The 26758-nt window shown below is 52.8% G+C and overlaps 2 protein-coding genes across 5 annotated transcripts; one reads left to right on the top strand and one right to left on the bottom strand.

Annotated features, from left to right (window-relative positions):
• The first annotated feature begins 12 nt into the window (after nt 1–12).
• On the top strand, nt 13–20953 carry LOC122365065 (metastasis-associated protein MTA3-like). Its single transcript, XM_043335973.1, has 14 exons — nt 13–446; nt 1934–2001; nt 2687–2780; nt 12906–13132; nt 14012–14238; nt 14757–14856; nt 15497–15685; nt 16014–16239; nt 16685–17140; nt 17610–17813; nt 18701–18802; nt 18989–19059; nt 19591–19739; nt 20238–20953. The coding sequence occupies exons 1-14, from the start codon at nt 419–421 to the stop codon at nt 20317–20319; spliced, it is 2223 nt and encodes a 740-aa protein (XP_043191908.1). The 5' UTR covers nt 13–418; the 3' UTR covers nt 20320–20953.
• Nucleotides 20954–21661: 708 nt separating this feature from the next.
• Nucleotides 21662–26733, bottom strand: LOC122365063 (cullin-2-like). 4 transcript variants are annotated; one of them, XM_043335969.1, is made up of 3 exons: nt 26711–26733; nt 25027–25104; nt 21662–24681 (listed from the first exon to the last, which is right to left on the bottom strand). In XM_043335969.1, the coding sequence occupies exon 3, from the start codon at nt 24650–24652 to the stop codon at nt 22403–22405; it is 2250 nt and encodes a 749-aa protein (XP_043191904.1). In that variant the 5' UTR covers nt 24653–24681; nt 25027–25104; nt 26711–26733; the 3' UTR covers nt 21662–22402. The 4 variants fall into 4 exon arrangements, with proteins under 4 accessions (XP_043191904.1, XP_043191905.1, XP_043191906.1 ...); XM_043335970.1 differs by lacking the exon at nt 26711–26733 and adding an exon at nt 26447–26544; XM_043335971.1 differs by lacking the exon at nt 26711–26733 and adding an exon at nt 26477–26496.
• Nucleotides 26734–26758: the final 25 nt, after the last annotated feature.

Here is a 26758-nt window from a genome sequence, read left to right as displayed (position 1 = left end):
TCTCTTCAACCCAGTTGTAAGGGGGCGCCACCTGGATTCAATTGCATGGCTGATTGCCGTTACGCACGGTGTCGTAAAATGGCCGTTGGTTTCTCACAGCGGGAGAGTTGTCACGGGAGGATTCGCGCGGTGCGGAGTGCACAGCTCGGAAAGGCTGGAAACCAGTGCAGTTTGTTGTCCACTAATTAGCCTCGTCACCCGTTCCTGCCGTCCGCCCGATGATCGCCTGGGGCCTCGTGACGTCACGGAGTTTTGTAAATGAGAAGGAAACACAGAAAATGGCGAAGTTGCTGGTGTTACGGATGCTGTGATCCATATTAATTACGGTGTATCGCGGACTTGCGGCGTATGGTGGATACAAAAAATGGACTGAATATGTGTGTTAAGTGTTGTTCTTCCGTGTAGTGATCTAGATGCAATGGCTGCGAATATGTATAGGGTTGGAGGTAAGTTGAATTGTGGGCTTATTGTTTGTTCTGCAAGGAGCGTGGGTTGGCGGTTAAGCCGGTCGCCAGTAAATGGATGATATTTGGTCAATTAATGAGAATTTTTGGATGTCCAACACAAAAACATATCAAGAAGGGTGATTCCATGCATGCTATCTTGTCATTTTGTTGAAATGAGAGTCATTGCAACAAGTTTAATTGCATTGAGACGTTTGTGGCGCGGATTGTTTTTATTTGAATTATTTCAATTTTGGTAAGATTTTTTGGGTATTTAAGGTATTTGACGATGATTTTTATTTCATATTTTCTCTACAGTCTGCATGTACAACTAATCCCATCACCTCAACTTGGAGTATGAGCCAAAAATGTGCCTTTTTTGATCCTGCCTTGTTTTTGTAGATCAACTGCCTCCGTCATGTGATCACTTCAAAATACTTTACTGAAATGGGCAACTCAAATTTGTCATTGGAGCATAGTTGCCCTAAAATTCATTGACAATTTAGAACAAGCTGCAGAAAGGCTTTTTGTATGATGGATCACAGCTCCATGAGAAAAAACTAATGTTATTGAAGCTGTTTCAGCTTATGGTCGTATGTTATCATTGCTTGATAGATGCTCTTGCATGTGCAACCTTTCATTAAAAGACATGTAATAGTAAGAAAAAACTGGAACAACCTTATATGTTTTTTGAAATGATATCTAATAGATATAAATTTATTTGTATTGTTACGCCATACTTTTGATTGACATTGATCAGCAGTGAATGCAGCAGTAAATGCTGCCCATGAATTAAGCTGTGATCATATCATGTGCTGTCCTTCTCAGCATATCACATTGCTTTGGATTAATCGATTTTTGTGTGAAAGATTTAACTATTGGTCCAGAATATGTTAGAGTACCCATGCATTATGCATCTGCAAATCATTTCTATCCAGCCAAGTGAGCTTTTGCTAGGGTGCCTGTAGAAGAGGAATCCAAGTAGGTATTAAGGTGTTTGAAAGGGGACGGCTTGCTTGTAATACACTAATGTCTTCAAACTTTTGTATTGAACAAATAAATTGAATGGTGTGACTGAGTGCATTTTGACTTTCAAATGTTTCCTGGTCTTTGAATGATGTTTCCAGAAACTGGCTTGGAACATCAAAGTCATATGTTGGGACCAGATCCATGCCTGATAGGCATTGTTTATCATTTGCTGTGTTCATAACAGATACATTCTAGTTTATCCCAAGTAGTTATGACCATTGTTGGCCCTTCACATATTCTGGTCATCTAGCTTGTTCAGTGTAAGATTGGAAGGACATCATAATGTTTGTGGAGGAATTTCAGGTATCACATACTTATAACCTCAGATATGAGAAAACCTAAGTTTTTAAGTGATGCAGAGCTGATGCTTACCTTTGGTGCATGTGTCTGGTTCTAGTGTATCCTGATCATTTCAGTGATCATGTGTTGACCCAAAGTAACGATTTTGTTTTCTTTTTCAGACTATGTCTTTTTTGAGACATCCTCCACCTCACCCTACCAGATACGTAGGATTGAAGAATTGAATAAGGTCAGTATTGGTACATGGTAATGTATCTGCACCTCAAATTGTCATACTTGCAATGCGATATCAATAGACAGGTATGTGAACTGTGAATGGTATGAGCATATTGTGTACTGTTCTACAGTATCAGAGCCGATTTGTGGTAGCTCACTTGGTAGGGTGCTGTGCTCTTGGTGGTGAGAGCCTAGGTTCAAGTCGCTTGCCATAATATGACTCCGTAAAGGGATGGTCTGTGGTTGGTAGGAGCAGCTGCAGCCAGTCCCCCGTCGAGTGGAATGGACTGTGTCTTGTGTGGGTCCGCTTATCTTCCTTTTGATGACCTGCAATCTCCTAATCAAATTAGCTCATTCTGAATGATCGGGAGAAGTTCTGCAACGACCACTAGCGTTCCCGTGTCGATGTACAATGTCGGTACCACTTGGTAGCATCAGATGGCTGCGACTGCTACCACCAACCGCTGACCATCCCCGTCAAGTGCTCTCGTACATCGAGTACCGAAACGACTCGAACCCGGTTTCGTGAGTCCGCTGCTGTATTCCACGAGAGGGGCAACATTGCTATCTATTTTCCTCTTTGTAACAGGTGTTTGCTTGGTGATATACATTGCTTATTGGTGTATTGTCAAAATATATGCAGTGCTTTTCACAACCTAGATGAACACCACATGTCTAACACCGTTTTTGTTTTTCAGACTTTAAATGGCAATGTGGAAGCCAAAGTGATGTGCTTCTATCGGAGGAGAGATATCTCCTCATCCCTCATCTCATTAGCTGACAAGCATCAGAGTAAGTACCTATAGCAGCCTTCTGTTTAGCTGGGTGTGAGGGTCCATGACTCCCTGTCGTCCAGTGATATTTTCGTGTTGCGTGGTTGGTATGTGTTATCGCAGCACTAGATAGTGCTACTAGCAATGAAACAATAGCATTTTTTAATGCTAGATATGCCCAAAAATGACTTATTATTCTTTCTATCCGACTGAAGATGTTCCCAGTGTCATTAAGGACATCGTAAATAAAAAAATGTCGCTCCAATTACTACCGCATCGCTGCATGCGCGTGGTCTGATAGGCTGGATGTGCGGGTTGCGCTTCATTTCATGCATAGTACTTTTCGTTTAGCAGACGGGCTTGACTTTTCATTAGCTTGCTTACGGTCTGTTAATATGTCCAGTTGAATACGAGTTCATAAAACCGTAGTCCAATAGATATCGAGTTTCCATGCGTCGTGCGGTTATGCACGATGTTTCAGGGCATGATTTGCGGTCTCGCTAAGACAAAGTTACAATGTGAATAGGGAACATTCGGCATGCTTACCTAATACCTACCTATGTCAGAAAGTGTGTTAAATGTTTTTCCCTTTTCTCTAAAGTGATATTAAAAATGACAGGAAAACCTTGTTCATAGCCCCGCAATGTTTTGCATTCGAGACAAAACATTGGTAGTGACATTTTGGGAAAGTATAAGCATAACTATAAAATTATAGCTTAAGCGATAACTTTTAGGCTATAGCTGGAAACCACCCTTATTTTATCGATTTTGCTTGATATACATTTTAATAATCTCCATTTTGAAACATCGTTATCGTTACGTATCCTTCGGAAGTCTTGCCAAACTACTTTCGTATATTTCATCAGTTAACAACTGAACCATCTTGTAAAGCCATAGACTTTCCTATGAGTGAGCGTGTCCTTTTCGTATGTCCTGTTTTGGTACCTGTCATCTGATAGTGAGACGTCTCTAGTCGGATTTGTAAAACGGCTCACAGCGCCGACCGTTTTCCTGCCGGCTGGCATTGCACGACCACTGTGCTGGCTGCGCCCAGAGACAGAGATGGGCCGGTGGGCTAACTGGGGCTTGTCTTCGGCGCGGGAAGGGATCCGCATTAGCACGGCGTGCCGCCCTAGCGGGGCTAGCGGAAGTCTGTCGCTGTAATTGGCTCCTGCCAGCGGTGGCAGCTCTTCTCTCGACTGCTCTCTTCTTAGGGACTCCTCTTACGAGACGCAGTGACTGCTACCCAATTTTAACCCTCGCCGGCACAGGCCATTTTGAGTCCTTCGACGGCACAAGGGGGGGGGGGTTGGTACGACCCCCTCCCCTCGCGTTTGGCCCCTGATGGAGCTAGAGCTGCGCGGAAAAAACGAGCGTGTTGCCCGTCACGAGAGGAAGCCAATGATACCCAATTTTAAGGTCCTAGGTCATCGGGTGACCTTTCAGGTCAGGTCAATGACCCAAAAATCGGGATTATCGGGACCTGTTAAAAAGTCGTAAAGCGTGGCTGCTAAGGGGTTTTCCGGGGTGCTGATCACGAATATCGTGTTAGTTTTGATCACAGATGATGTCGTTAAGCGCTTAGACCAGGTCGGGTCAGGCCAGGTCAGGTCAGGTTAGGTCAACCGGTCGGGGTCGTGACGGGTATTCGAAGTACCTGTCATCCGCCTCTGACAGCTTCGTAACATGTTACGAAGCACCAAAACTACTTCGTAAATGTTCAAATGGTTGCTAAATTCGAATTCAGCTCCAAAAACTAGCCTAGAAACATGTAAAACTCGAAAAAGTGAACCGATGTCACCAAAGTTCAGTGACCTGACCTGACCTTCAGGTGACCTTGACACCCACCCTAATGCATGTGAGCAACATCAAATCACATGTTTGAACGTTTGAAACCACGAAAAGCTTGCAAACGCGCGGCTAATGCGAGCCGACATACGCGGAATCGCGATTTCGACCAAACATGGTCACGGAAAAGAGGTCACAGGTCAAAGGCATTGGGGTCAGGGTCACGAAATTTTCAGGGTGGGTGTAAAATTGATCAATGATCAATGCGCGGGTACTGAAAGTTTCGTCGCGATCGGCCGCTTTTTACGCGAGTTATTCGCGAAAAAACCTTAGGGGGGGGGGGTTGCATCAACCCCCTGTGCCGGCGAGGGTTAAGGCTTCGATCAACTGGTGACCTCAAGGTTAGATCATCGATCCCAAGTTTGGTGTCTGCCTTTTGCTAAATAAACGTCACCAAAAATGGTCACGGAGCTGCGATTTTGCGCCATCGTGCTCTCCTGATCAGCCGTGTCGAAAAATGCCTTTTTCGTTCGGGGAAGATCTTTGGTGTTACATCGTTGATCGTCCCAAGGTCAAGGTCAGGTCGAGGCTGACCATGCCAATAAACATGCGAGTTGGCCAAGGAGGGTCATCTAATGATCTAGGACATTATCCGATTGGGCAGCTCACTCTGAGTTTGTTAGTGCCTTTCCCCAGTTCCAACTCTTGCACTCATGGACCAGGAGGTAGGTATTGACAAGAAACTACATTGGCCACAAACGACCTTATATTGACCACACAAGGCTCCAAATGCAATGTCTAAGGATTGGATCTTGCCAGATAGGTATGAAATCACGGTACCATGTGCTTAAGATCGTTTTGAATTATTATTTCTGGCGCTAAATGAAACAGTTTCTATATTTACCCTATTACCTTAGAATGGTAGGCTAACATGACCTACCTGAACTAAGATGACCTATGAAGCATCCGAGGTAAAGAAATTGAGTTCTTGGTAAATATTATTTAATTCCCAATTTAATTTTATCGACTCGTCTTCTTATTCAGCTTTGACGAGCTCTTGAACGCCGTTTGGCTAAGTGGTCAGAGTTGGGTTATTGGGAAGGGCGTATACACGCCCCTCCCGGTGCGTTGATGTGTCACGATTGGACATAACGTCTCACGCTTTGGGAAAATGCACGCTCTTGTTGACGTGCCTCGGTGCCTGCATGCACGTGCCTTCGTTGAGCAGACGTTTGACCCGAACTAAGAGTTATAAGTGCTGTCTTAATCATTTTTGATGGCATCTCGAAAGTCGTTCGAAGGCCCGTTTCCGGTAAAATGACCAAGAAATGAGGGGAAAGGGGACGTCAAAAGTCATTGTCATTGCATTGTATTTATACTGGAAACCCTCCACAGGTGGCTATTACGAGCCCAGTTCCTCCCCGCTTCTAGATGTGCGTCAGTTTTTTCATGAACAGTCGATTAAAACTGTCAAATGTTTTTGTCATCGTATGTTAAATTGGCTGCTGTGAAACACGTTAGTGATTTTTCTTTCGAAATTTGATACAGATAGCAGTTGCAATTTGTTAAGAGTGTTCACGATCTGTATAATCATTATTTGCCTACACAGCTTTAGTTATTTTTTTCCTCTGCATGTCTGAGGTTCCAGCCCTGAGCCCTAATTGTTGAAACGATGTATCTGTCCTTCCTGCAAATTTAGATCTAAGCCTTTTGCGAGTAGGAAGTGGGACGAAGTGGGAGGTGAGAACTGTTATTTTCTATGCCCCCTGCCAATCGGCGGAGACCCCTGAAGTAAACCGTGCGTTTTTTTTTTGTTAATTCCCTGTAATTTTCAAGCAATAATTTTCTTTAATAATGTCGCACGAGTTGCAGCCAATGTTTACCCAGTTAATTTTGAATGTTATAATCCCTGCCTTTAAAACCGTTTTAAGTAGCTCGTTTTGTCCCATCGCCCCAATGCAGAGTCATCTTCCTGACACCACTGACCGCCGACTGGGACGTACGGCGCGGCGCCGTGAGGTGAGGTGAGGTCATTGGTCGGGCTCGGTGCGGGTGCGCCCGGGCGGCTCCTCGGGCGGCGGGAGCGGGCCTGCACCTTCCGGCAGCTCGCGGTCGGCCGGAGACGCCATCAGTGCTGCTGGCCGGCCGGTTATCGATCTGCGGACGGGCCGCGGGCAGGACACAACGGGTACAACAGATCGCCGGCCTGTCCACCCTCCGGGCGCGACAGGTCGGGGTGGGAGTGAGCGCGACCCGGGGGCACCGGAGCTGCCGGCGCGCGCGGCCACCTCTCCAGCGGGCCATCACTGTCGGCTAATTATAGCTCAACCGGGCCGGAGACGGGGCTCGACAGCGCGGCCAGCCAGGAGGGAGGAGGGGAGGGGCACCGCGCGTACACTGCCTAACATGGACCGGTGGTCAGTGCGCCCGGCCGCCCGCGATGCAGCGCCAGAGGGCGTACCCCAAAGGAGTCGCACCGCTTTTTATCGCGCTTCCAAGGCCGCGCGGACTCGGCAGTGGTTCATCGGAATACTCACTGACCCCTGCTCTTTATCCCTTCTTATCAGGCCCGCGAATGTTCTGGAAGCTGCCGTGCGCCCGCCCGAATTCAGTGGCGAGACCGACCTCCTGGCGAACGCCGTCGGGAGTTTGATTTGTTTACGTTAGTCGGGTGTCAAGTTATTCAGTCTTCCATAGTTGGGCGTCTATCAGCTGGAATGTGGTGGACCTTACAAATCTGGGCTAATGTTACCGGCTTAGAGAATTCACAGTGATTAGGCAGAAAATTGTCTCTCAAACCCGCGATAACTGTGGAGTGCTAGTACGAAAATTCAGGTCGTAAATCAGCTCTTGGCAACAGGCTCCAGAATTCAGGATCGGTCCTCAATATTTTGCTGATGTGCCATCAATTTGGCTCATGACTGGTACTTGACTAGTACTCTCAGCTTATCACCAACCGTATTGTTTAGCTCCACAACATTGCCATTTGGTCGAGTTAATAGAAACTTTATGAAAGGGGTGCTTGTGGTTAAGCCGGGGCTTAGGTTTTCTGTTGCCCGATTTGAATACTAATCCGCCAAGTGAAGCCTGCTATGAGCTGCTGCGGTGAGCCGGCTCCTGCGGTGCGGTGATGCCGGAGCGCGGTGCCTTGCTGGACCGGCGCGGCCGGCCACGTCAGCTCGGCGGCCCGCGAGCGACAGCTGTAGCGGCCGGAGCCGGCCGGCGCCCACCGGCCCACACCTGGCGGCCGGCGGAGACGGAGCGCGCCGCGCGACCGCCGCCGTCCCCGGCCGGCCGCACCGCTCTCCGGCGCGGCCCAGTATCGATCTCCGAGAGCGCTCCGCCGGCCGGTTGACCGTCGCAGCTGCCGCCGCCGCTGGCCAAGACCGCCCTCCTGGCGCCGCCTCTGCCGCCGCCGCCTCCACAGCGGCACCGGCGGCGGCCAGCCCCGCGCCTGTGTCCGCCTCTGCGGCACGCTGTCCTGTCGCCTCCGCCCTTGCTCTGATTGACGATCCAGCGGGAGCCGGCAAACAAGGTGACGCTGTGCCCGCCAGCCCGTTCGCCACCCGGCGTTCCAGCTCGGATGCTCAGACGCCCCCGGTGGCCACAGATCAACATTGCCGGATGTTGATTGGTGGGGATGAGGAAGAGGTGTAAAATCCTGCAGTTGTTGCTGGACCATGGGCTGCTGAAGAGTAGCGCTTGCGCCGAAAGAGATGCGATTGGACACCGATGACCTCTGCAAACCAGGTGTCCAAAAGCTCGTATATCATCATCATCATAGAGATTCGGTTGTTATGCTCGAGTTTTGGTACAACTTTTCGATGTAGTTATCCGGCCTGCTTCATCTTGACCCCATATCCATCCAGACCCTCGAGGCTCTCTCAGCGTCGGATCGCCGTTGCCGTGGTGCCCGCCGTTGCGGAGTGTTGGTGTCGATGGTGGCTGGGTGTTTACTTCTTGGCGCTCTGGCCGTCAGCGAGCCCCAGAGTGGGAGAGGGAGAGAGGTCAAAACCGGACCGACTATTGATTCGCTGACTCCGGCGTCTTGTGATGACGCAACGGAGCCGCCTCCGGCTCGGCGGGGGGGAGGGTTGCGTTCAGCGGCCGCCTGCCCCCGTCGGTACTGAACAATGACCATCGCTCATCGGACGGGCATCCCGGTCGGTTCGGTACACCGGCTCATTTGGGCCGATCGATGTGAAGCATGGGATTCTCGGCGTGGTCGTAGGTAGTGCGCTGGCAATGTTCTTTTTCAGGGTACTGTGCTGCAATGGGGAAGGCTAGTATCAAATATCGCTGCGGAGGGCGCTAATGAAGCAATGTTTTTATGTTATGTTTCATATATGGTGTCCTTTCATGTTGATGGCGATTCGTGTTTGCTGAAAATCTTACCTTGCAGGACTACTTAGTACTTACTGTGACAATTTGTGTTTGTGAACTGCTGTTCGTCGCCGTTCGAGATGATGATTGTTGTTGAACCTGACGGTATAGCTGATGTTTTTGCACATTGAGATCGGTCCGGTCAGCAACTGACTGAATTTCTCGATAAATTTGATTTTGTGGTAGGGTTTAATAGTTTTCCGAAAGCTTCCTCACTCGTATTAAACTAAGCATTTAAACTTTTTTGTATCATAACCTACCTAATTATATGATCAGGGATCCAATCGAACCATCGTTGGGCTGACAGCAGTGGTGTAGGCCGAAGTTGTGCCCAGCTCCTCGCTGTGTAGGCGGAAGTTGTGCCCAGCTCCTCGCCGGAGTTGTCGAGGAAGTTTGTGGACGGTTCGCGCTGTTCCTAGGGGACCTCACGGCCAGCCTTGGTCTCGTCACTGCCTGCTGCCGCCCTCTGTCCTTGTGTGCCCTGTTGTGGTCGGCACGTGGTCGAAAGGGTATCAATTATCAGTGAGGCCCGCGACACCTCCCGAATAGCTAGTTCGAGTGGAGGTTTGGGTTATCCCATAGGAAGTTAGAGCAGAATTCATTGCGGTGTTCTTCAGTACAGTCGACTTTCCCGGACGGCTACGAAGAAGCAATTACTATTTTTATGCACTTTGTCTGATTGATTTTATGCCTATAAATGTCGATAAGTGCTTATCGAGAAGGCTGTATGTCCGTCTAACTAGGGACCCCTGCTGTAATTTTACGTTCTGCCGCGACTTGCGCATGTAGTATATAGGTGTTGCTCTGTGTCTTGTCCCATTTTAGTTTCGTAAAACGTCCTTTCGGAATTTCAGCAGCTCTGCGTGCGACCTCACCCCGTGTTAGAGCCATTCACCTGTTGAAGCGTCCCTGCTCGATGTCTTCGATCTTTGGAGCGAGGCCTTTGGAAGGCAAACCATCGCTTTATCATCGTCTTCGCCTCTGGAAATCGATCCTGAGCACAAACATGGTTGCTATAGCTCCGACGCTCTCGAATTTTTGAGTGGCTCGGCTATTGTGCTTCCCATGATCCACCGGCCAGGCGGCCAAAGGTTTAGATCGCACCCGCGTCACACAAGTAGATAACAATTCTGAGCTCTAAACACCAACATACCCTCGCGGGGAATCGACATGGAATATGGATCCTCAACTCTGCCTGTAGTCATACATGAGGAATGGGGCAAGCGTTTCGAAGGCCAGCAGTTGCTCTTTGTCTGCTCTTTTTCTATCGGTCCTCGTGCTTGGGCTGGTTCCTTACCGGTGCATTGGCGCTTTTTAAAAAATGAGGTTATGATCTAATGAAACCGAAGATAACCTGCATGTTGTGTCCTTTGAGAGATGTTTTTAGGGGGAACCCGAGCACTCACATGTCAGTGATACCCATTACCCTCATGCCTCCGAGCAGCTTGGCGCGGCGGGTTGCGGGCCGGCACCCTGCAGTGACCCGGTGTGCGAGTGGACGGTCGGGTCGGGCCATCACAGTGCACAGCCGGACTGAGGTCAGTGCCCGCCGGCCGGCCGGCACACGCCGTCGACAGTTCCGGTGTGTCGGACCGGGCCCGTGTTGGTCCATCCGAGCCGCGGGCGCCGCAGCCCCGGCAGCCGGCAGCGAGCGGCCGCCGGCGGCGGCGTCCGACCCCGCCTCGCCCGCTCACCAGACACCTTTGTGTGGACCGCATTTGGCGTCGTCTTATTTTGGCGACGGATGGCCGCGAACCCCCGTCTGCCACCCCCACTTCCATCGGCTGCCCACCGAGAAACTGATGCACGACAAAAACAATGAACACATGCGCCGACGGCCGGTGTTGGGTCGGGATTTTTCCGTGATGACTCGTGACAGACGTCTGTCGAGTATCTCGACTCGGGAGTGACGGCCAGCCCGGGCTCACGGCGGCGCTGGGAGTCGGTCGCCATGATCGGATTGCGTGGTCGGCTGCGTCGCCGGCCGAGCAATTAGAGGCGGCCGCCGCGTCGTCGGCGCTCGGGCCGGCCGACGGACGGACGTGCTGGGTGCCTCCGGCGCACCGCCCGGGGACCGTGTGAGGTCACGGTCAGCTCGGGTCGGCGGCACTGCTCGCAGGACAAGGGATCGGGTCAGGTGATGAATGGGCGGCGCACGGCCGGCGCCGGCGCCGGAGACGGGCCGGGATTAGGGCCAGGACCGGTTCTGGCGTGCCTGCCGTGATGACAAGAGAACGGAAAACCCGGCCGGCCGGCCGCCGCGGACCCTTTCCGTACGAATCCGACCTTGCTCCTTTGCTGTGCTTTGGGCTAGTTTTGGGCCGAGCTGCACTTTCACGTCTGTGAACGGCTTACTCGCGTAGTAACCCGACATAGTAACTCGACATACTCTGTGCAGTCGAGCCCAGAGCGTGTGTGACCCCTCCTGACTGCGACCCGTCATGCAGCGTTCCTGCCCCGGTTTTCCTTCCGTCAGGTGGACCCTGTTCCCGACCCACCCCTCCGTATGTCACGGGCGGCCCGACCGAGGCCTCCCGGTCGGACCCATTGAACCCATCGCTGCCGTACCCAACAGCGGTAGTGATACCGCCCGCCTGCTGTGAAAGGTGCGGCCGATCAGGTTGCACAGGTGGCGCCCTCTGCGTCGTACTCTATGGCAGCGGCCTGCATCGCTTTCTCGTCTCACCGATAACTTCCGAGTAACGTTGGGAGCAACTGAAACATTTTACCATCATCTCCAGCATCCTAACTTCAGCTATGAAGCTTGTTTATTGGTCCTCTGTAAGACATTGTAGCAACGGCCAACGGTATGCGGCTTCGACTTCGTGGGTTATCGGGCTGCTCGCATGGTCTGATCGCATCACTTTCCGAAAACAGAGTATCTCGGAATGAGTGGGGCTGGTTTTCAGCGGTCCTTGGGCCGTCCGGCCAGCCGTGCTGCAGCGGCTGGCCAACGGCTGATGGAGAGTTCCTCGGGAGGTGTCTTACCAACAATGGCGGATCCAGGGGGGGGAGGGGGCAAAATGGGCATTTGCCCCTCCCAAACGGCATAATTTTAACATTACGCCTATGGACGAGGCATGGAAAGAATCTATAAATTGTTATGGTTTGCCCCCAAAAAACTCTGAGCTGGATCCGCCTCTGCTTACCAACATAGTGTCAGTGTGACGTCAGGGAGGGTCATCGGTGTCGTAGCAGAGTAGGCATGGAGGAATGGGGCATAGCGACAGTCTGTAGGACTCTTGACTGAGTCCTGCGGCGTATATGGTTAGTGGTGGTAGAATCTCTACCACAGGTGTGCCATGAAACCCCAATGCACTACTACGAGATTCTGCAACGTTGTGTCATCACTGCTGTGTGCCCCGTGATAATGTATTCCGATCTTCTTCCATGCATACGCCGGTAGAGCCTTCATCGCACCCCTATGACTAGCTCAAAACTGGTCCAGGCTTTCACCCCACGTTCGCTTAGCCTTGGCTGGCTAAGCCCTCCACCCCTCTGTTCGATATATTGTATGTATGTATGTATGTATGTATGTATGTATGTATGTATGTATGTATGTATGTATTCATCTAAAATCCGTCCACATGATGGCTTTTCGGGATTTGCGTCAATACAAGATAGCACACTCATGGAACGACAGAATAAAACGAGACATTAGAGCAGACACTCGCCATATTCATAAAATACATAAAAAGGTGAAGGTTTAAAATGTGAGAGTTTAAAATATTACTCACATTATCTGTAACATGTTATATTCTGTATCGCCATTAGCAACTACCAATCACGAAAAATTACGGTTTGATATCCTTTTGAGTTAACCCATAAATATGTTCGAAAACGTGTGTCGACGGTTTGGCCATTATTCGCACACTAGAGCTGCTTTTCGGCTTTGTCTGACGGCCACCAGTGTCTACATCAGTGTCCGTCTACACCAGTGTCAGCCTCTAACCTATCTCTCCTGTCCATCCAGGTGCCTTAGAGGAGGAGGGTGGCAGCGGCAGCGGCAGTGGCAGTGGCGCCGGCGGAGACCGCGAGGGCGGCGAGTCAGACGCGGCGCTCCAGCGTCACCTGCTCAACCAGCGCGAGCTGTTCCTGTCACGGCAGGTGGAAACGCTGCCGGCCACCCACATCCGCGGCAAATGCTCCGTCACACTGCTCAACGAGACAGAGAGTCCCGAGAGCTACACAGGCAGAGAGGTAAGAAATAGTGAGAGCTATACATGCAGAGAGGTGAGAGTCCTGAGAGCTACACAGGCAGAGAGGTGAGGATTGAGAGAGCTATACACTAGGCAGGCAGAGAGGTGAGGGACGGGGAGAGCTACACAGACAGAGAGGTGAGTTGTGGGGAGCTATACATGCAGAGATAAGAGTCGGGGAGAGCTACACAGGAGAGCTACACAGGCACTAGGCAGAGAGGTGAGAGTCCCGAAATCTATACAGGCAGATATGTGGGATACGGGGAGAGCTTCACAGGAGAGCCACACACTACACAGGCAGAGAGGTGAGAGACGGGAGAGCTACATAGTCAGAGGGGTGAGGATTGAGAGAGCTATACAGGCAGAAAGGTGAGTTTGAACGACAAAGGCATTGGAAATGACACTGGCGAGCATTGGCAGAGCCACAGGAAGAAATGGTTGTTCGTTGAATTGAGATAAGGCAGAGGCAATGTTAACTCACCAGGAAGTGTTGTGGGCCATATAAGCGAAGGTCGGGAACACTGCGCTGAGCTATCACTGGGCAGAGTTAAGGGCTTTATGGGCCGGTCAGAGATCTACGGGAGGTCATTACGCGTTTTGTTGGATTTTCAGTGCCGCTCATTGCCTTTATTGCACTTGGAAGTGACCCACAAACACCGAGACCTGACACGGTTTGCTGGTTAGAAAGACACCTCTAACCAAAACGATTATAGAGCTAAGGACGCTTTACTGCCAACCGATGCTGTCCTCCTTTGAGCAACATGCTGCTTAAATATCGGTGCTGTGTTCTCCTTGCCCCATTCTCCTTCGAAGTGCCTACCTCCTAACCCTCTGCCGCCGTTGAATGCACATGTGTCTGACATGCTGTGCTCCGTTCCAGAACTGTTTCTTCTACTCGCTAGTGTACGACCCTCAGCAGAAGACGCTGCTCGCCGACAAGGGCGAGATCCGCGTCGGCGGCAAATACCAGGCGGACATGTCAGTGGCGACACTGCGGCCGCCCGGCGAGCCCGACCCGCGCCGATCCGAGGACCTGGAGACGCTCGTCTGGACGCCCAACCACGACCTACCCGACCGACAGATCGACCAGTTCATGGTTATCGCCAGGTCGGTGCAGTGACGGACGGGGTGGGGTGGCGGGGTGGGCTGTGGCGTGTAATCAGAGGAGTTAAGTGCTTTAGCGGGCGGGAATGGATGCTAGGTGTTGTTGGGTTTTGAAAGGATAGGCTGCTGGGTTTCTTGCTGTGCCAGGAAGGATGGTTCGACTCTCCGGTGTATCCATAGGAACTGGGTGTTACGAAACCGCGCGACGCTGGCGGTCGTTCACTGTGCGGAGTGAGGGTGGTCAGGGACCCGCGGCTCGGCTGGGGCAGTGCAGCCCAGTGCTGGTGGATCGCTATCACGACAGTGTATCCGACCAAGCCCCCTGGCCAGTGTCCTGCTGGTGGCGAGCAGCGGACCGTGCGAGCGGTACTGCCGTGTGCGTGTCATACATCCGGTGACAGCGGCGTGCGTTTGCAGCTAGACACACGCCCACTTATGTGGCCTTGTCCGCCACTGTGTCCGTGATCTAACGGTGCCTTACGCGTTGTGTGTGCGCTGCTGACGGACGGCTCCACTCACAGGTCGGTGGGGACGTTCGCGCGCGCCCTGGACTGCTCCAGCTCCGTCAAACAGCCCAGCCTGCATATGAGCGCTGCTGCCGCCTCCCGCGACATCACGCTGGTTAGTCACCGCGTCACCGCCGAGCGACCGAGCGGCCCAGCTCTGTGTATCTCTGTGTGTCTTCGTCTCTTATTCTCTCTGTCTGTCTGTCTCTGTCTCTCCCATCTGCCTCTGTCTTCAGCCATACTTTAGTGAACCTGTTTCATGTAATCTTTCGTTTTGATGCACAGTTTTGACAGGGTTTTGTCATGCTTACAAGCATTCGTTGTATTAAGTTGGATTATTCCAGTTTGAGGAAGTTTGCTTACTTACATGGTAAACGCCATGGCGTATGCCATTAATTGGCATTGTACAATGTACGCTGACATTCCTAGCTTGACCGCAGTGGCAACATTTACCTCGTGATTGTGTATTCAGTGTGTTTTGCTGATGAAACGTGGGGTGAATTCGTATGCGGTCATTCAGGTCACTTCATTATATTTAGCTACCACTACTTTGGCATTCTGACTCACCGTGGGGTGTTTTTTTTTTTTTGCCTGCGGCGACGCGACTGCTTCTTTGCGCTTCGTTGTCTTTCTCTGACTCTGTTCTCCCGCTCTGCCGGCCTGTTTCGCGTCACTGTCACTCCGCTAACCGGTCTAGCTCACTCTCTTCTCCTCTAATGACCCGCTCTAACCACCACTCTCCCTGTGCCGCTCAGTTCCACGCTATGGACGTGCTCCATAAGAACGGCTACGACATGTCGCGCGCGCTGGCCTCGCTGGTGCCCAGCAGCGGTCCCGTCCTCTGCCGAGACGAGATGGAAGAGTGGTCCGCCAGCGAGGCCAACCTCTTCGAGGAGGCGCTCGAAAAGTACGGCAAAGACTTCAACGACGTCCGGCAAGACTTTGTGAGTAATGACAGACGGGAATCATTGGTGTTTGCTGCACAAGCAAGCCACAGCAGTGAGAGCTAGTTTTCTGTGTTCGTGATTCAATTGCAGTTTAGTTCAGAGTCTTTATTGAACGGAATGCCATGCCAATCTACATGGGACGGTCGATTTGACTGTAGGATGAAGGAATTGCCACTTTCAGTGACCCCACGGCTCCGTTGTCAAGCTCACTGTGCTGTTTTATCTAACCCTTCGGTATGGGCTGCTTTGTCGATGCGTGTACTGTGACGTGGCATGCTGTTTACCGTGACGTAGCTGTGACGTGTCCTGCTCTCTCCTTCCCCAGTTACCATGGAAGAGTAACGCCCAGCTGGTAGAGTACTACTACATGTGGAAGACGACCGACCGGTATGTGCAGCAGAAGCGCGTCAAGGCTGTCGAGGCCGAGTCGCGCCTCAAACAGGTCTACATTCCAAACTACAACAAACCCAACCCGGCCGCGCTGAGCAACGGCAAAATGGTCAACGGCGCCGGCGGACCCGACTCGGGCCGGCCCTGCTCCGGATGCTCGGGTGAGTCGGAGGGAGATGATAGTGGAAAACGGGAAAGGCAGTTGTGTAGAAGGGCCGCCGCCGAGCGTTGGAAAGCAACTGGCGAGGCGAGGGAAGGCAGTGGTAGCCTGCTGTGTCTGGCTTGGCAGCGACTTTGGGGAAGTTTGGTGTTGGCGCCCTGTGCCGTGTAGAAGTTACTGAGGCCTACCCAGATTTGATAAGCTGCTGGGCAGGCTCACATTAACTTTTGTAAGTTATAGCGGAGCTTGCAAAGCAAAAAAAAAATGTTTGGCTTTTTTGTCCTGCAGAAGTGTTTGCGATTGGTTCGGCCTAAAACCGTTGCTTTGATTGTTCGCTCTGTGGATGTATGCTGCATTGACCCTTGCCCTACCGCCCTACCCGCTGTTCCTATTCGTTCCACCTTTGTTGTCCGTGTGTAACGTGTCTCTGTCTGGCCCGCCCCCAGAGACGCACTCGCCGCAGTGGTACTCCTGGGGCGCCGCGCACCTGGGCGGCCGGCTCTGCGCCGCCTGCTGGGACCGCTGGAAAAAGTACGGCGGCGTGCTCAAACCGAACGTGGAGGAGGGCGCCGGCGCCGAGCGACCGCCCTCTGCCGGCGGCGAGAGCGAGCACTCGGCCGGCTCGGCGTCGCTGGTGAAGCTGCACCGCTGTCCGGCGTCCGGCTGCCCGCAGGAGTTCCGCCAGCGCGGCCAGCTGATCCGGCACGCGGCCAACGCGCACGGCCTGCTGCTGCCGGGCACGGGCAGCACGCGGCCCGTCACACGCACACGGCCCAGCTTCTTCCTGGCGCCCACGCCGATGACGCGCCTGTCGCGCCGGCTGTGCCGGCACCTGATCAAGCCGCGGCGCGCCGCGCGCACGCCCATCCACGCCATCAACGTGGCCGCCATACGCGCCGAGTGTGAGTGGGCCGGGAGGGCCGCGCCGGCAACCAGCGAGCTGCCTGTGTGGAGAGTAAAGCCATGCCAGACGGTTAAAACGAAACGTGTCCGGCTTGATATTTTCTCTCTTGGAACATTCATAACTTTTGCTAGTGTTCTGTTTTATGTCAGTAATCGAGTCAACGTGTATGCTTGTCATCGAAAGACAATAATGCGACGTCTAGTGTTGTTCTGGGGCTAAACATTTAAATATTTCAGTCAAAGCTTGCCTTGCATGATGCATGTCATGACGTCTGTGTTGCCGTTTGTACCGAGCAGGCAGCCAGCTGAAGTAGGAGCGAGGAATGCTTAATTCTACCGTAAATTCACGCTTGTGTCTATATTGTTTTCTAAGCAGGCAGGCAGTTGCTGATGTCGGAGCGAGTGGGTTGGTTCTTTGGCCTGCCGTGTAGCTGAGCTGACGTCTGTCCCCGTGTGTTCTCCGAGCAGGCAGCCAGCTGATGTCGGAGCGCAGTGAGGAGGAACTGCAGGCGCTACTGCAGGCGCGCTGCAAGCCGCGCGACCGGGGCACGGCGGCCGCCATCGGGCCCAAGCTGGGCCACCAGCTGCAGCACCCCGAGTGGATGGTGCCGGCGCCCGGGCCGGCGCCGCAACCCGACCGCGTCGCCTTCCCCAAGCCGCCCAAGGCGCCCGGTACGTGCCATGGGTAGACTGCTGTGTGCTGTCATGGGAGTGTTACGGTCGGTATAGGGTTGGGTGGTCTCTCTCTCTCTCTCTCTCTCTCTCTCTCTCTCTCTCTCTCTCTCTCTCTCTCTCTCTCTCTCTCTCTCTCTCTCTCTCTCTCTCTCTCTCTCTCTCTCTCTCTCTCTCTCTCTCTCTCTCTCTCTCTCTCTCTCTCTCTCTCTCTCTCTCTCTCTCTCTCTCTCTCTCTCTCTCTCTCTCTCTCTCTCTCTCTCTCTCTCTCTCTCTCTCTCTCTCTTTCTCTCTTTCTCTTCATCATAGTTTACTCCTTTCTTTCCTCCCTCTCGCTCCTCTGTTTTCTCCGCATTCGTATCTTCCATCTCTCCCCTTTCTTCCTCCGTGGACTGTCGCCAACCTACCGCTTCCAACTGGCAGTGCCCACGGCGACCAGAGTGGGGCCCCTGTGCCGGACTGGGAGCCTCATCTCGTGGCGTCGTGTCACGTCCTGCCCTGACAAGTGTACTGGATCCAGGCGTGACGACACTTCTCGTCATGTTCGGGAGAAATCTGTTAACACTCATTCAGGCGTGATGTGCGGCTTAGTGTACGAACTGGAGCGGGCAAACTCGGAACAAAGGACCGTGTGTGCTGTATGTTTTTGTGTAAGTTAGATCGGCAGAAAATACTGCGTCTTTCTGTGCTGCTGTACAGTTTCATTATGGTTTGAACAATATCAAGATCAGTGATCACAATCGTTATATCAAGCTTTTGAATACAATTACACACTACACAGGGTGTTACAAAGATGCGTATTTATTTTGTCTTTAGCCCACTCTTCCTAATTTGAACTACGTCACAAGTAGCGACCGCTGACCTGACTTGTTTTTGTTGTTCGACAGATGGCAGCCTGATTTACACACCGGTCGAGAGTAAGATCCAGCTCAACTCGAGCGTCACACTGATGAGGAAGCGACCTTACGAGGAGACCAACGGCATCGATGGTATGTGGGCCGTGGGGGAGGGGGGGGGGAGCGATGGCATTGTAGGCAGTCAGGGAGCAGCCGATGGTTCGGCCAGTCAACCAGGCATTGCTCGTCAGTGTGTGTATATTCCCAGTGGCAAACTCTGCACCCTATCTGTGTGGGCGCTCACCAACTGACCTCACGCCGTCCGTGTCTGTGTTCCAGTGAGCATCTCGAAGCGTCCCCGCGACTCTGTATCGATCACACCGATCCCGGCCCCCACTGCGGCGCCACCGGTGAGTGAGCTCGGCCCTGTGAGCCTGGGAGGCCGGGAAGGGAAGGGTGTGGGGTGGTCTGTCAGTGAGTGGTCAGATTACACACCGCCGCGGCACCGCCGAGTGCGAGAAGGATACAAACTGTTGACCCGCAGCCATGGAATCGGAAAGCCGTTTGCAGATGCAGATGTTCTCTTGAATCGTCTAGGGGTCCGTTTATTCGTATTCCCTGAGAATAATCTACCCGATACTGTGTTTTCTGATAGCTAAATGCGAATATGTTGGGCTCAGCACAGTCTTGCGCCTAAGTCGTATTGCGGATAAGTCGTTACTCTACCTATGGCCCCGGTTTGCTTTCCTCTGCGTCTTCTGTGTCATTGTGACGCGCCCCCGTGATTTTGAACAATGAAACTCCTCCAACTGTACCAGGTTTACGTTGCCTTACCAGACACTACCTACCTGATTGGCCCTCTCTGGTTCAGACAATGCTTCGATAACCCCTCAACGTACCCTGACAACCTCTAACTCCCTTCTTCTGCCCTGCCGGTGCAGCCGGCGGCCCCTCGCTCGGGGAATCACGTGAACGGCGGCGGCCGGGCCAAGATCGCAGCCGTCACCCGACTGGGCGGCGGACGTCAGAAGGTGATCCCCCTGGCGGACGCGCCCGACGACGTGTTTCACGTGGCCAACGCCAATACCAAGTGAGTGACGGAGACGGGGAGGGAGGTGATGAGGGAATGCGGGAGTGGGAACAGGGTTTGGGTGGGGGTAGGTGGCCATCTCCAATACTAACTCCAAGTGAGCAATCGAGAGCTGGGGGAGGGATAAGGGAGGGGAAAGTGTTTGGGTGTTGTTTGGTGCTTTGTCGCGCTGTTTTGGAAGATGCGATAGTGGATATCTGCCTAGGATAAGACGTTTCGTTTCTTGAGATTGTTTACCGGGTATTTGGGGAATGCTGATGGTGGATGTCGGTTGTTGTGTCTGTACGTCTACGTACCCTTCGGCGTCGAGTGTGCCATATTCCGTCCGGACATTGCTATCGCACTTCGTCCTTGTGCAGGTGCAGGATGTGCAAATTCAATTTTTGAGTTATGGTATTTCCCAGAAGAATGATTTGGAATGAAGACTTCGAAAAATATAGTTTTCATGTAGTACGTCCCATGACTTCTGGTCCCGACTGACCGTCTACCCGCCCGCAGGCGGATGCGCCGCCGTCTGACGCCGCCGGAGCTGCGCCGAGCCGCCCGCAAGCCGTGGCGGCGCCTGGCAGTGACCATGTGAACGAACTCGGCCGCCGCCGCCGCCGCCGCCGGCTGAACCGCCACCGGACGCCGCCAGTGTACAAAGTCTCGCTCGCGCCGGGTCAGCCGGCCGGACGGCGCCCGCGCGCGGCGCGCAGGTGTGCCGTGAGTGTCAGCCAATCAAAACACGGACTGGACCGGGACGCCGGCGGCGCCGCCTGCGCCGCGTCGCGCGCCGGCCGCGTGTGTGTCACCGTCACTGGCTGCCGCCGCCGCCGCCGCTGCCGCCGCCCACATACACCACCACACCACACGTCACGCCGCCCCCGAGCTGTTTTGTTTGTTCTCTACCGAAATGTGTGCACGTGACCGCGTCTCTGCCCTGTGGACACCGTCTGGGTTTCTGGCGCGATGGTCGCCACTGTTTCTCTGTGCTCTGTCGCTCCATGTCTCTGCCCAGCCCTCTCTGCGCATCGCTCTCTCGCTCTCTCTCTCTCTGCGTTCGCGCGCCTCCCGCCGCCCGGTGTAGGAGCGCGCGCGTGCGCCGCGCCGACACCGATAGGTTTACGTCTGGACGCGAATGTTCGGCCGCACAGCGCGCGTGAATTGCTATTTATTCCAGCTGTCATGTCATTTTTATCTCAGTAATAAACAGCTAGTGTTCTTGCCCGGGACGGTGGAGGAGTGTTTGCAACAATGAAGGGTACTTTTGCATGCCGTGCAGTGGATGGACAGATGCCACGATTTTAGTGAGTTGAGAGGAAGGGTTGTGCACAAGTTGTGCAGAGTGACGGTGCACGGTCGGAACGGGGCCGCGCCGTCCGGGGTTAGTAGGGAGACTGGGCCCCTGTGACCGATACCAGTGACAGCCGATGGTTATGTGGCGGGGGAGTCCCCGCTGTCGCGCTCCCCAGTTCTGAGACAGCGTGCGGCGGCGGCGGCGGCTCACAGTAGTCTCAGAGGTCTGCAGCTAGCATGTAGACTGGAATCATCAAAGGGCGGACAAGCGCTGCTGTTTCGCCCGACCTCAATGGAAACGGGACAGGGGGGACGGGATTTGCTGCTTTAGGGAGCGGGGCACAACCTCTGTTGTAACTTTTGGCCTGCCCCATTATCGTCCGAGGTGGGTCAGCAGTAATGACAGACGTAACTGGTTAGGAAATGCGGGGACATGGGGATCAGTCACGGTTAGTGTGCCGCAGAAATACACAGCTAGGACGGAGAGCGAGCGGGTGACGTCAGTATTCCGCCGTTAGAAACGAAGAACCTAAAGTAACCTCGGGTCGAGCGGGCACCCGGCGACCGTTTGCCGATGACTAAACCGCTCTCACCGAGCTACTCTGAAGGGGAGTACCCGCCGTACTTAAACATGCTCAGCGAGCATTAGCAAACTTTCCGCTATATTACCACATGATAATGTTATCAGACCATGGCAGCACACTGTTGGGTGGCTACATTGCACCTTGTATCATAGCGTCATGTAAAACGGCCGGCTACAACACCAGCTAGGGAGGAGAGGAAGGGTTTACGTCTGCCACATAGTTCACTCCAGAGCGCCAAGGAAACACTTAAGTACACACAAAAATGTTCTTTGCAGTCAGGCAAGAGATGGTTCTCGAATTCCACAACCACAAGAAGCTCCCGACATAGTTAACCGGCAAATGTTGACAATCCAGTTTGGTATACTCATCGGATTTCATCGGCTAGGTTGTTCTTGGGTACACTGTGTTGCCGCTGCAGGCAGATTCTCACGAGCCAGTCGAAACGGGCACACCATGACACTCGCCGTGAACAGCAGTTATGCAAGGATCGTATTATGTATCCTCCTTCAGCCCCCATCCCTCCCTGCTGACCGCACGCCGTGCTCAAACTATTCATCACAATGCTAGCAATCGAGCTCCAAGTTTCACAGGTCAACATCGCCACAGCCACGGGCCGCTCTCGCCAATCGTTCAGCAAGGTTTAAAGAGCACAACAGCACACCGACGCACAAATCCAGCTGGACACAATAAACGCACTTCACATATTAGCGCAACAGCCCGCCAATAGCACTGACCAGGAGCCTTCGAGCCGCGGCGGGCTCGCACGCACAGGCACACGTACCGCCGCGCCTGGGGCACCACTCACGCCACGTAGCTATACTCGTCCGGCGCGTCGGCCACGCGCGCCAGGTACTCTTTGTCTATCAGCACGTCGATACACTTTTTGATCATGGGTATCTGCGGCGTGAAGAGGGAACGGGTCTGGCCGAGCGCCTCCTGCACCAGCTCGTTGTGTCGGAGTCGCTTCCGCGCCTTCATGATGCGGACGATAGCCGCCTGGAGGCACATCTTTCGGCCCTCGTCTACCTCGCGCTGTGTCTGCTCCACCTCAGTCTGGGCCTCGCGCGGCGCCGGCGCGGTCTGGACACGGAACCGGGTACGCCGACTGCTGAACTCTGTGTTCAGCGTCAGCACGGCGCCCGGCTCGGAGGCGGGCGAGCGGTCGCACGTCAGCAGCTTGGCGTCCACCAGCGCCTGGACGTTACGCGCCAGGTGGTCGTCCGGCAGGCCGGTGGTGAGCTGGATCTCATCCACAGACAGCGAGTCAGCCGTCTCGAACAGTACCAGCACGGCCATGGCGAAGGTGTGCAGCGTCACCAGGTACATCCGCGGCAGGTAGCCGAGCCGCAGCTCAGCATGACTAAGGTGGTGGAACCAGGACAGCTTGCGGCCGCTGAACTTGCCCTTGTAGAACTCCTCAAAGTTGGTGATGCTCTGCTCGAGCTGCTGGGGGACGCGGAACTCGACGATGCTGGTGATGGGGATGGGCCAGGCGCCCGACTGGATCACCTTGATGGCCAGGTTGTGGTTGAGCGTGACGCCGCGCTCGGTGAGGAAGGCGCAGAACCGCTGCGTGTGCTCCTGAGACACGTTCACGTCGCGCAGCATCTGCGACAGCTTGTTGGTGAAGTCGTAGCCGCACGTCTGCTTGAACTTGGTCACCATCACCTCCTCAGAGTCCAGGCTCACCGTGTTGTCGTACATGAGTCGCTTGCAGAGGAACTTCTGGTAGTGTTTCTGGAACGCATCCTTGTCTTCGACAAACTTAAATATGGTCACGATCGTGGCGAGTCGCTCCTCTAGAGACGACTCTGTGACGCCTTTGGTGGACTTCTTCAGCAGCGAGTCGCAGTAGCGCACGAGCAGCTCTGGCGCGGCGCAGTGGCGGTCGCCGGCGCCGCGGTGGTTGACCACGGCCGAGCAGGCGCGGCACAGAGCCGCCGTAAACAGCTGGTCGTCTCGGAACACCTCGCTCACCAGGCCCGAGTACTTGGAGTGCACGTGCAGCACTGTGTCAACGAAGGCCGCCGGGCTGTCGGTGCCGCGCGCAGACATCAGTCGCTGCACGCCCACCGTCCTGACGTGTTCCTCCAGCTGACGCACCAGCTGTTGCAGCGGCTCCGGTCGCTGCAGCGGCCGCAGCAGCTCGTACAGGTGGCGCAGGTCGTCGCGGCGCTCCTCGCGCACCATGGTGGGCACCTCTGCCAGGATCAGCTCCAGATGGTCCTCGACCAGTCGGGCGCGCAGCTCGGCCAATGCGCGCCCGTGAGAGCTCGAGTTGAGGTAGCTGATACAGCGCAGCTGCTCGTCGGCGATCACCTGCAGCACGCGCGCCATGTAGCCGTACACGTCACACTCGAGCAGCAGCTGGCTGGCCGTCCGGCCAAAGTACTCCCCACTGGCGCGCAGGTAGGCCTTCTCGAACACCGTCTCGTACAGCTCGAGTTCGTTGGCCTTCTTGTAGCCCTCGGCGTCGACCAGCGACTGAATGACGTCACGGATGACGCCGTGCTCGCCGTCCGGCAGCCCGCCCTTACGGTACGTGTTGATGCGCTCCAGAAGTTGGTGCACCAGGGCGTCCTGGAAAGGCTCGATCATGTGGCGTCGCCAAAGCGACAGGCTGAGCTCGCGGATCTCCAGGATGGCCGAGTCGCCGTCCGCCTCGTATCCGCCGTAAATGAGGTCCGACAGCGTCACCTTCTTCTTCTTCAGGTGCTGGATGTTGAGGTAGATGAACAGCTTGTCCAGGTAGTGGGAGCCCTTGTTGTACACGAACCAGGCCTTGTGATAACAGGTGAGCAGGTTGGCCTCGCCCGCCTGTCGGATCTGACGCTGCAGGTGCTCCACATGGTCGCGCAGGAACGCCTTGATCTCGGTGTAGAGTCGCGCCGCCTGTGGCTCCGGGTAGGCCACGCACAAAGCGTACACGTCGGCGAAACGGTCGTTCCACACGTCCCGCGGTACGGCGCCGAGAGTGATGACGCCCGAGAGCGTCTCCCGTATGCCACCCCAGGTGGTGTCAAAGTCCACCTGACGAGGTCTGAGCGACATGACGCCCACCGACTGTCGTCCAACGTCGCCTGCCGCGGACGAGAGGACAGTCAGAGCACTGCACTCTGGGTGACGAGAGAGGGAGAGTTTGGTCACAAGTTCACAATAATGAACTTTGAATGGCAGTGGGAGAAGATGAGGACAAGATAAGGTCGACAAGATAAGAAATATCAGATAATGACAGCTTAGAGACTATTCTGGAAATCACATATTGGATATTGAACCAGGGAAGGATGCTTTAATCATTGCTTCAAGCTGTATTTCTCATAAAAGTTTAACAAGTGAAAAGCAAAGAAAATACATGATTCAAGTTATGGCTGGTCGATTAACATATAGAGTGCAATCATATGGAAAACAAAACACAGGATCCTTACCAATTAACAGCTGATGTGTATTTTACACTGAATGTTACAACCAGTGTTGACCTTAGTACTCATAAAATTGGATGTGTCCTGAAAAGCAATATTGAGGGTTAGCTTAGCATGGTTAGAAAATTAACTGTTATGCCAAACAAAGTAACCAATCATTGATGATCATGTGGACACCATCATAAATGAAAGCAAACATTACTAGCTAATCTACAATTAATTCAATTTTCTAAATGCATACAAATGGCATGTGAAAATGAGATAATTCAAAGAAGCTAATCATTCTTTCATTTGTATGTGCCTTGCCCAAGCACATCCAACATTGGTTTAGGCTTGCTGCTGGCTACACAATCCCATTGGTCCTACCAGAAATAATGTGATTTATAAGTTCTTATCCATTAACAAACTTATCACAACATATCATTCCAGAATATGCTACATTATGTTAAATACCTATGCATGATCTAGTTATTTAAAAAGTATATTAGCCAGGAAAGATTAAGATGAATATGCCTTCTCCTCTTCAAACTATGATATTGAAAATGCTAAGTTTGGCCTTGCATTGAGATAGGAGTAAGCATGTGCATTCATTGTTATGTCTCTCCTGATGCCATTTCTTAGACAGCTATCCATTTCATGCACCTGTTTCCTGCTGATATGTTATAGCTGCAAGAAAAACCAATTTCAGTTGGCTCAAATTCATCTAAAATTTGAGGAAAGCTGAAAGGATGGATCCATGGGGCTTGGCTCTTCAATATCCTAGCTTAATGAATATGCAATGAATCTAAGCAATTAAGAACATATGGGCATGAGGCATCCCATTCATGAGATTAGGTCAGTAAGAATCTATTTTGGCTTTGGACTAGCAGCAAAACTAGAAGCCACCACCCCTCAATAGAGTTTATTTCATCAGTTTCCAGTCTATGAGCTGAATAAATGACAGTGCTGCACCACTTGCCGCAAATGCATGGAGATAGAGCCCCCATGACACACATTGAACAGCTTTCAGCTTTCAGCTTGCCAGTCTTTCAGCTTTCGAAGTTTTGACAACGTTAAATAATTAGGGGATTGACCTGTTTGTAAGCTTGTCAGGGGGCACAGAAATGCTGACATGCAACATTTGGTGCGCAAATGGCTTGTCGCCCCTTAGTGACCTTTCTCTGTAAGTTGAATTCAGGAAACGGAGCTTCATGTGAAAAAAGTCAAGCATCAAGCACTACCTCAACAATCAAGGAGCATTGAATTAAGCACAAAAAACAGCTCAGCAGGCTGCACCAGCATCACACTTCTTGGCTCGCATGGTTGTGATCAAGAGCTTTCTTTTGTGAGAAAAAATAATGAGAAGATTAGAAAGTTAAGTTGCTGCAGGTGTACATTTTCAGTGTAACTTTACACTGTATAGAGTAAAAACTGCAAATCCAACTACCTCCTGCTCGCCCCAATTGCGCTAACAAACACTCCACTCAAATCCCAGCCTCCACTGGCCTCCAACCCCTAACGCCCTAATTATTATTTTTTTCACACGCGCCCTCCCAGCCTTTTCTCGCGCAAACATTTGCACAAGTGCACCATAAATGGCAAGTTTTCATATCACCAGCTGATCACTAAATCACTGCAAGAGAACTTAAAGATAACGCTGATACAACTCATTTTCTAAGTGCACTTTATGTGCAGAAGTTTATTTCCGTACTCAAATAGGTAAATGTTTTTCTTTTTTATACCAAAAAATAGCAAAAGC

Source organism: Amphibalanus amphitrite, unplaced genomic scaffold (assembly GCF_019059575.1).
Source record: "Amphibalanus amphitrite isolate SeventyFive unplaced genomic scaffold, NRLGWU_Aamphi_draft 000713F_arrow, whole genome shotgun sequence".
Classification (NCBI taxonomy): Eukaryota; Metazoa; Arthropoda; class Thecostraca; order Balanomorpha; family Balanidae; genus Amphibalanus; species Amphibalanus amphitrite.
This window is presented reverse-complemented; position numbering and strand designations above follow the sequence as displayed.

Excerpts from the sequence above, each read along its gene's own strand:
- LOC122365065 (XM_043335973.1), top strand. The coding sequence starts at position 419 with ATGGCTGCGAATATGTATAGGGTTGGAG. Across the intron at positions 2,781-12,905 it reads ATTAGCTGACAAGCATCAGA|GTGCCTTAGAGGAGGAGGGT; the intron begins GTAAGTACCTAT and ends CTGTCCATCCAG. Across the intron at positions 16,240-16,684 it reads GCCCTGCTCCGGATGCTCGG|AGACGCACTCGCCGCAGTGG; the intron begins GTGAGTCGGAGG and ends GCCCGCCCCCAG.
- LOC122365063 (XM_043335969.1), bottom strand. The coding sequence starts at position 24,652 with ATGTCGCTCAGACCTCGTCAGGTGGACTTTGACACCACCTGGGGTGGC.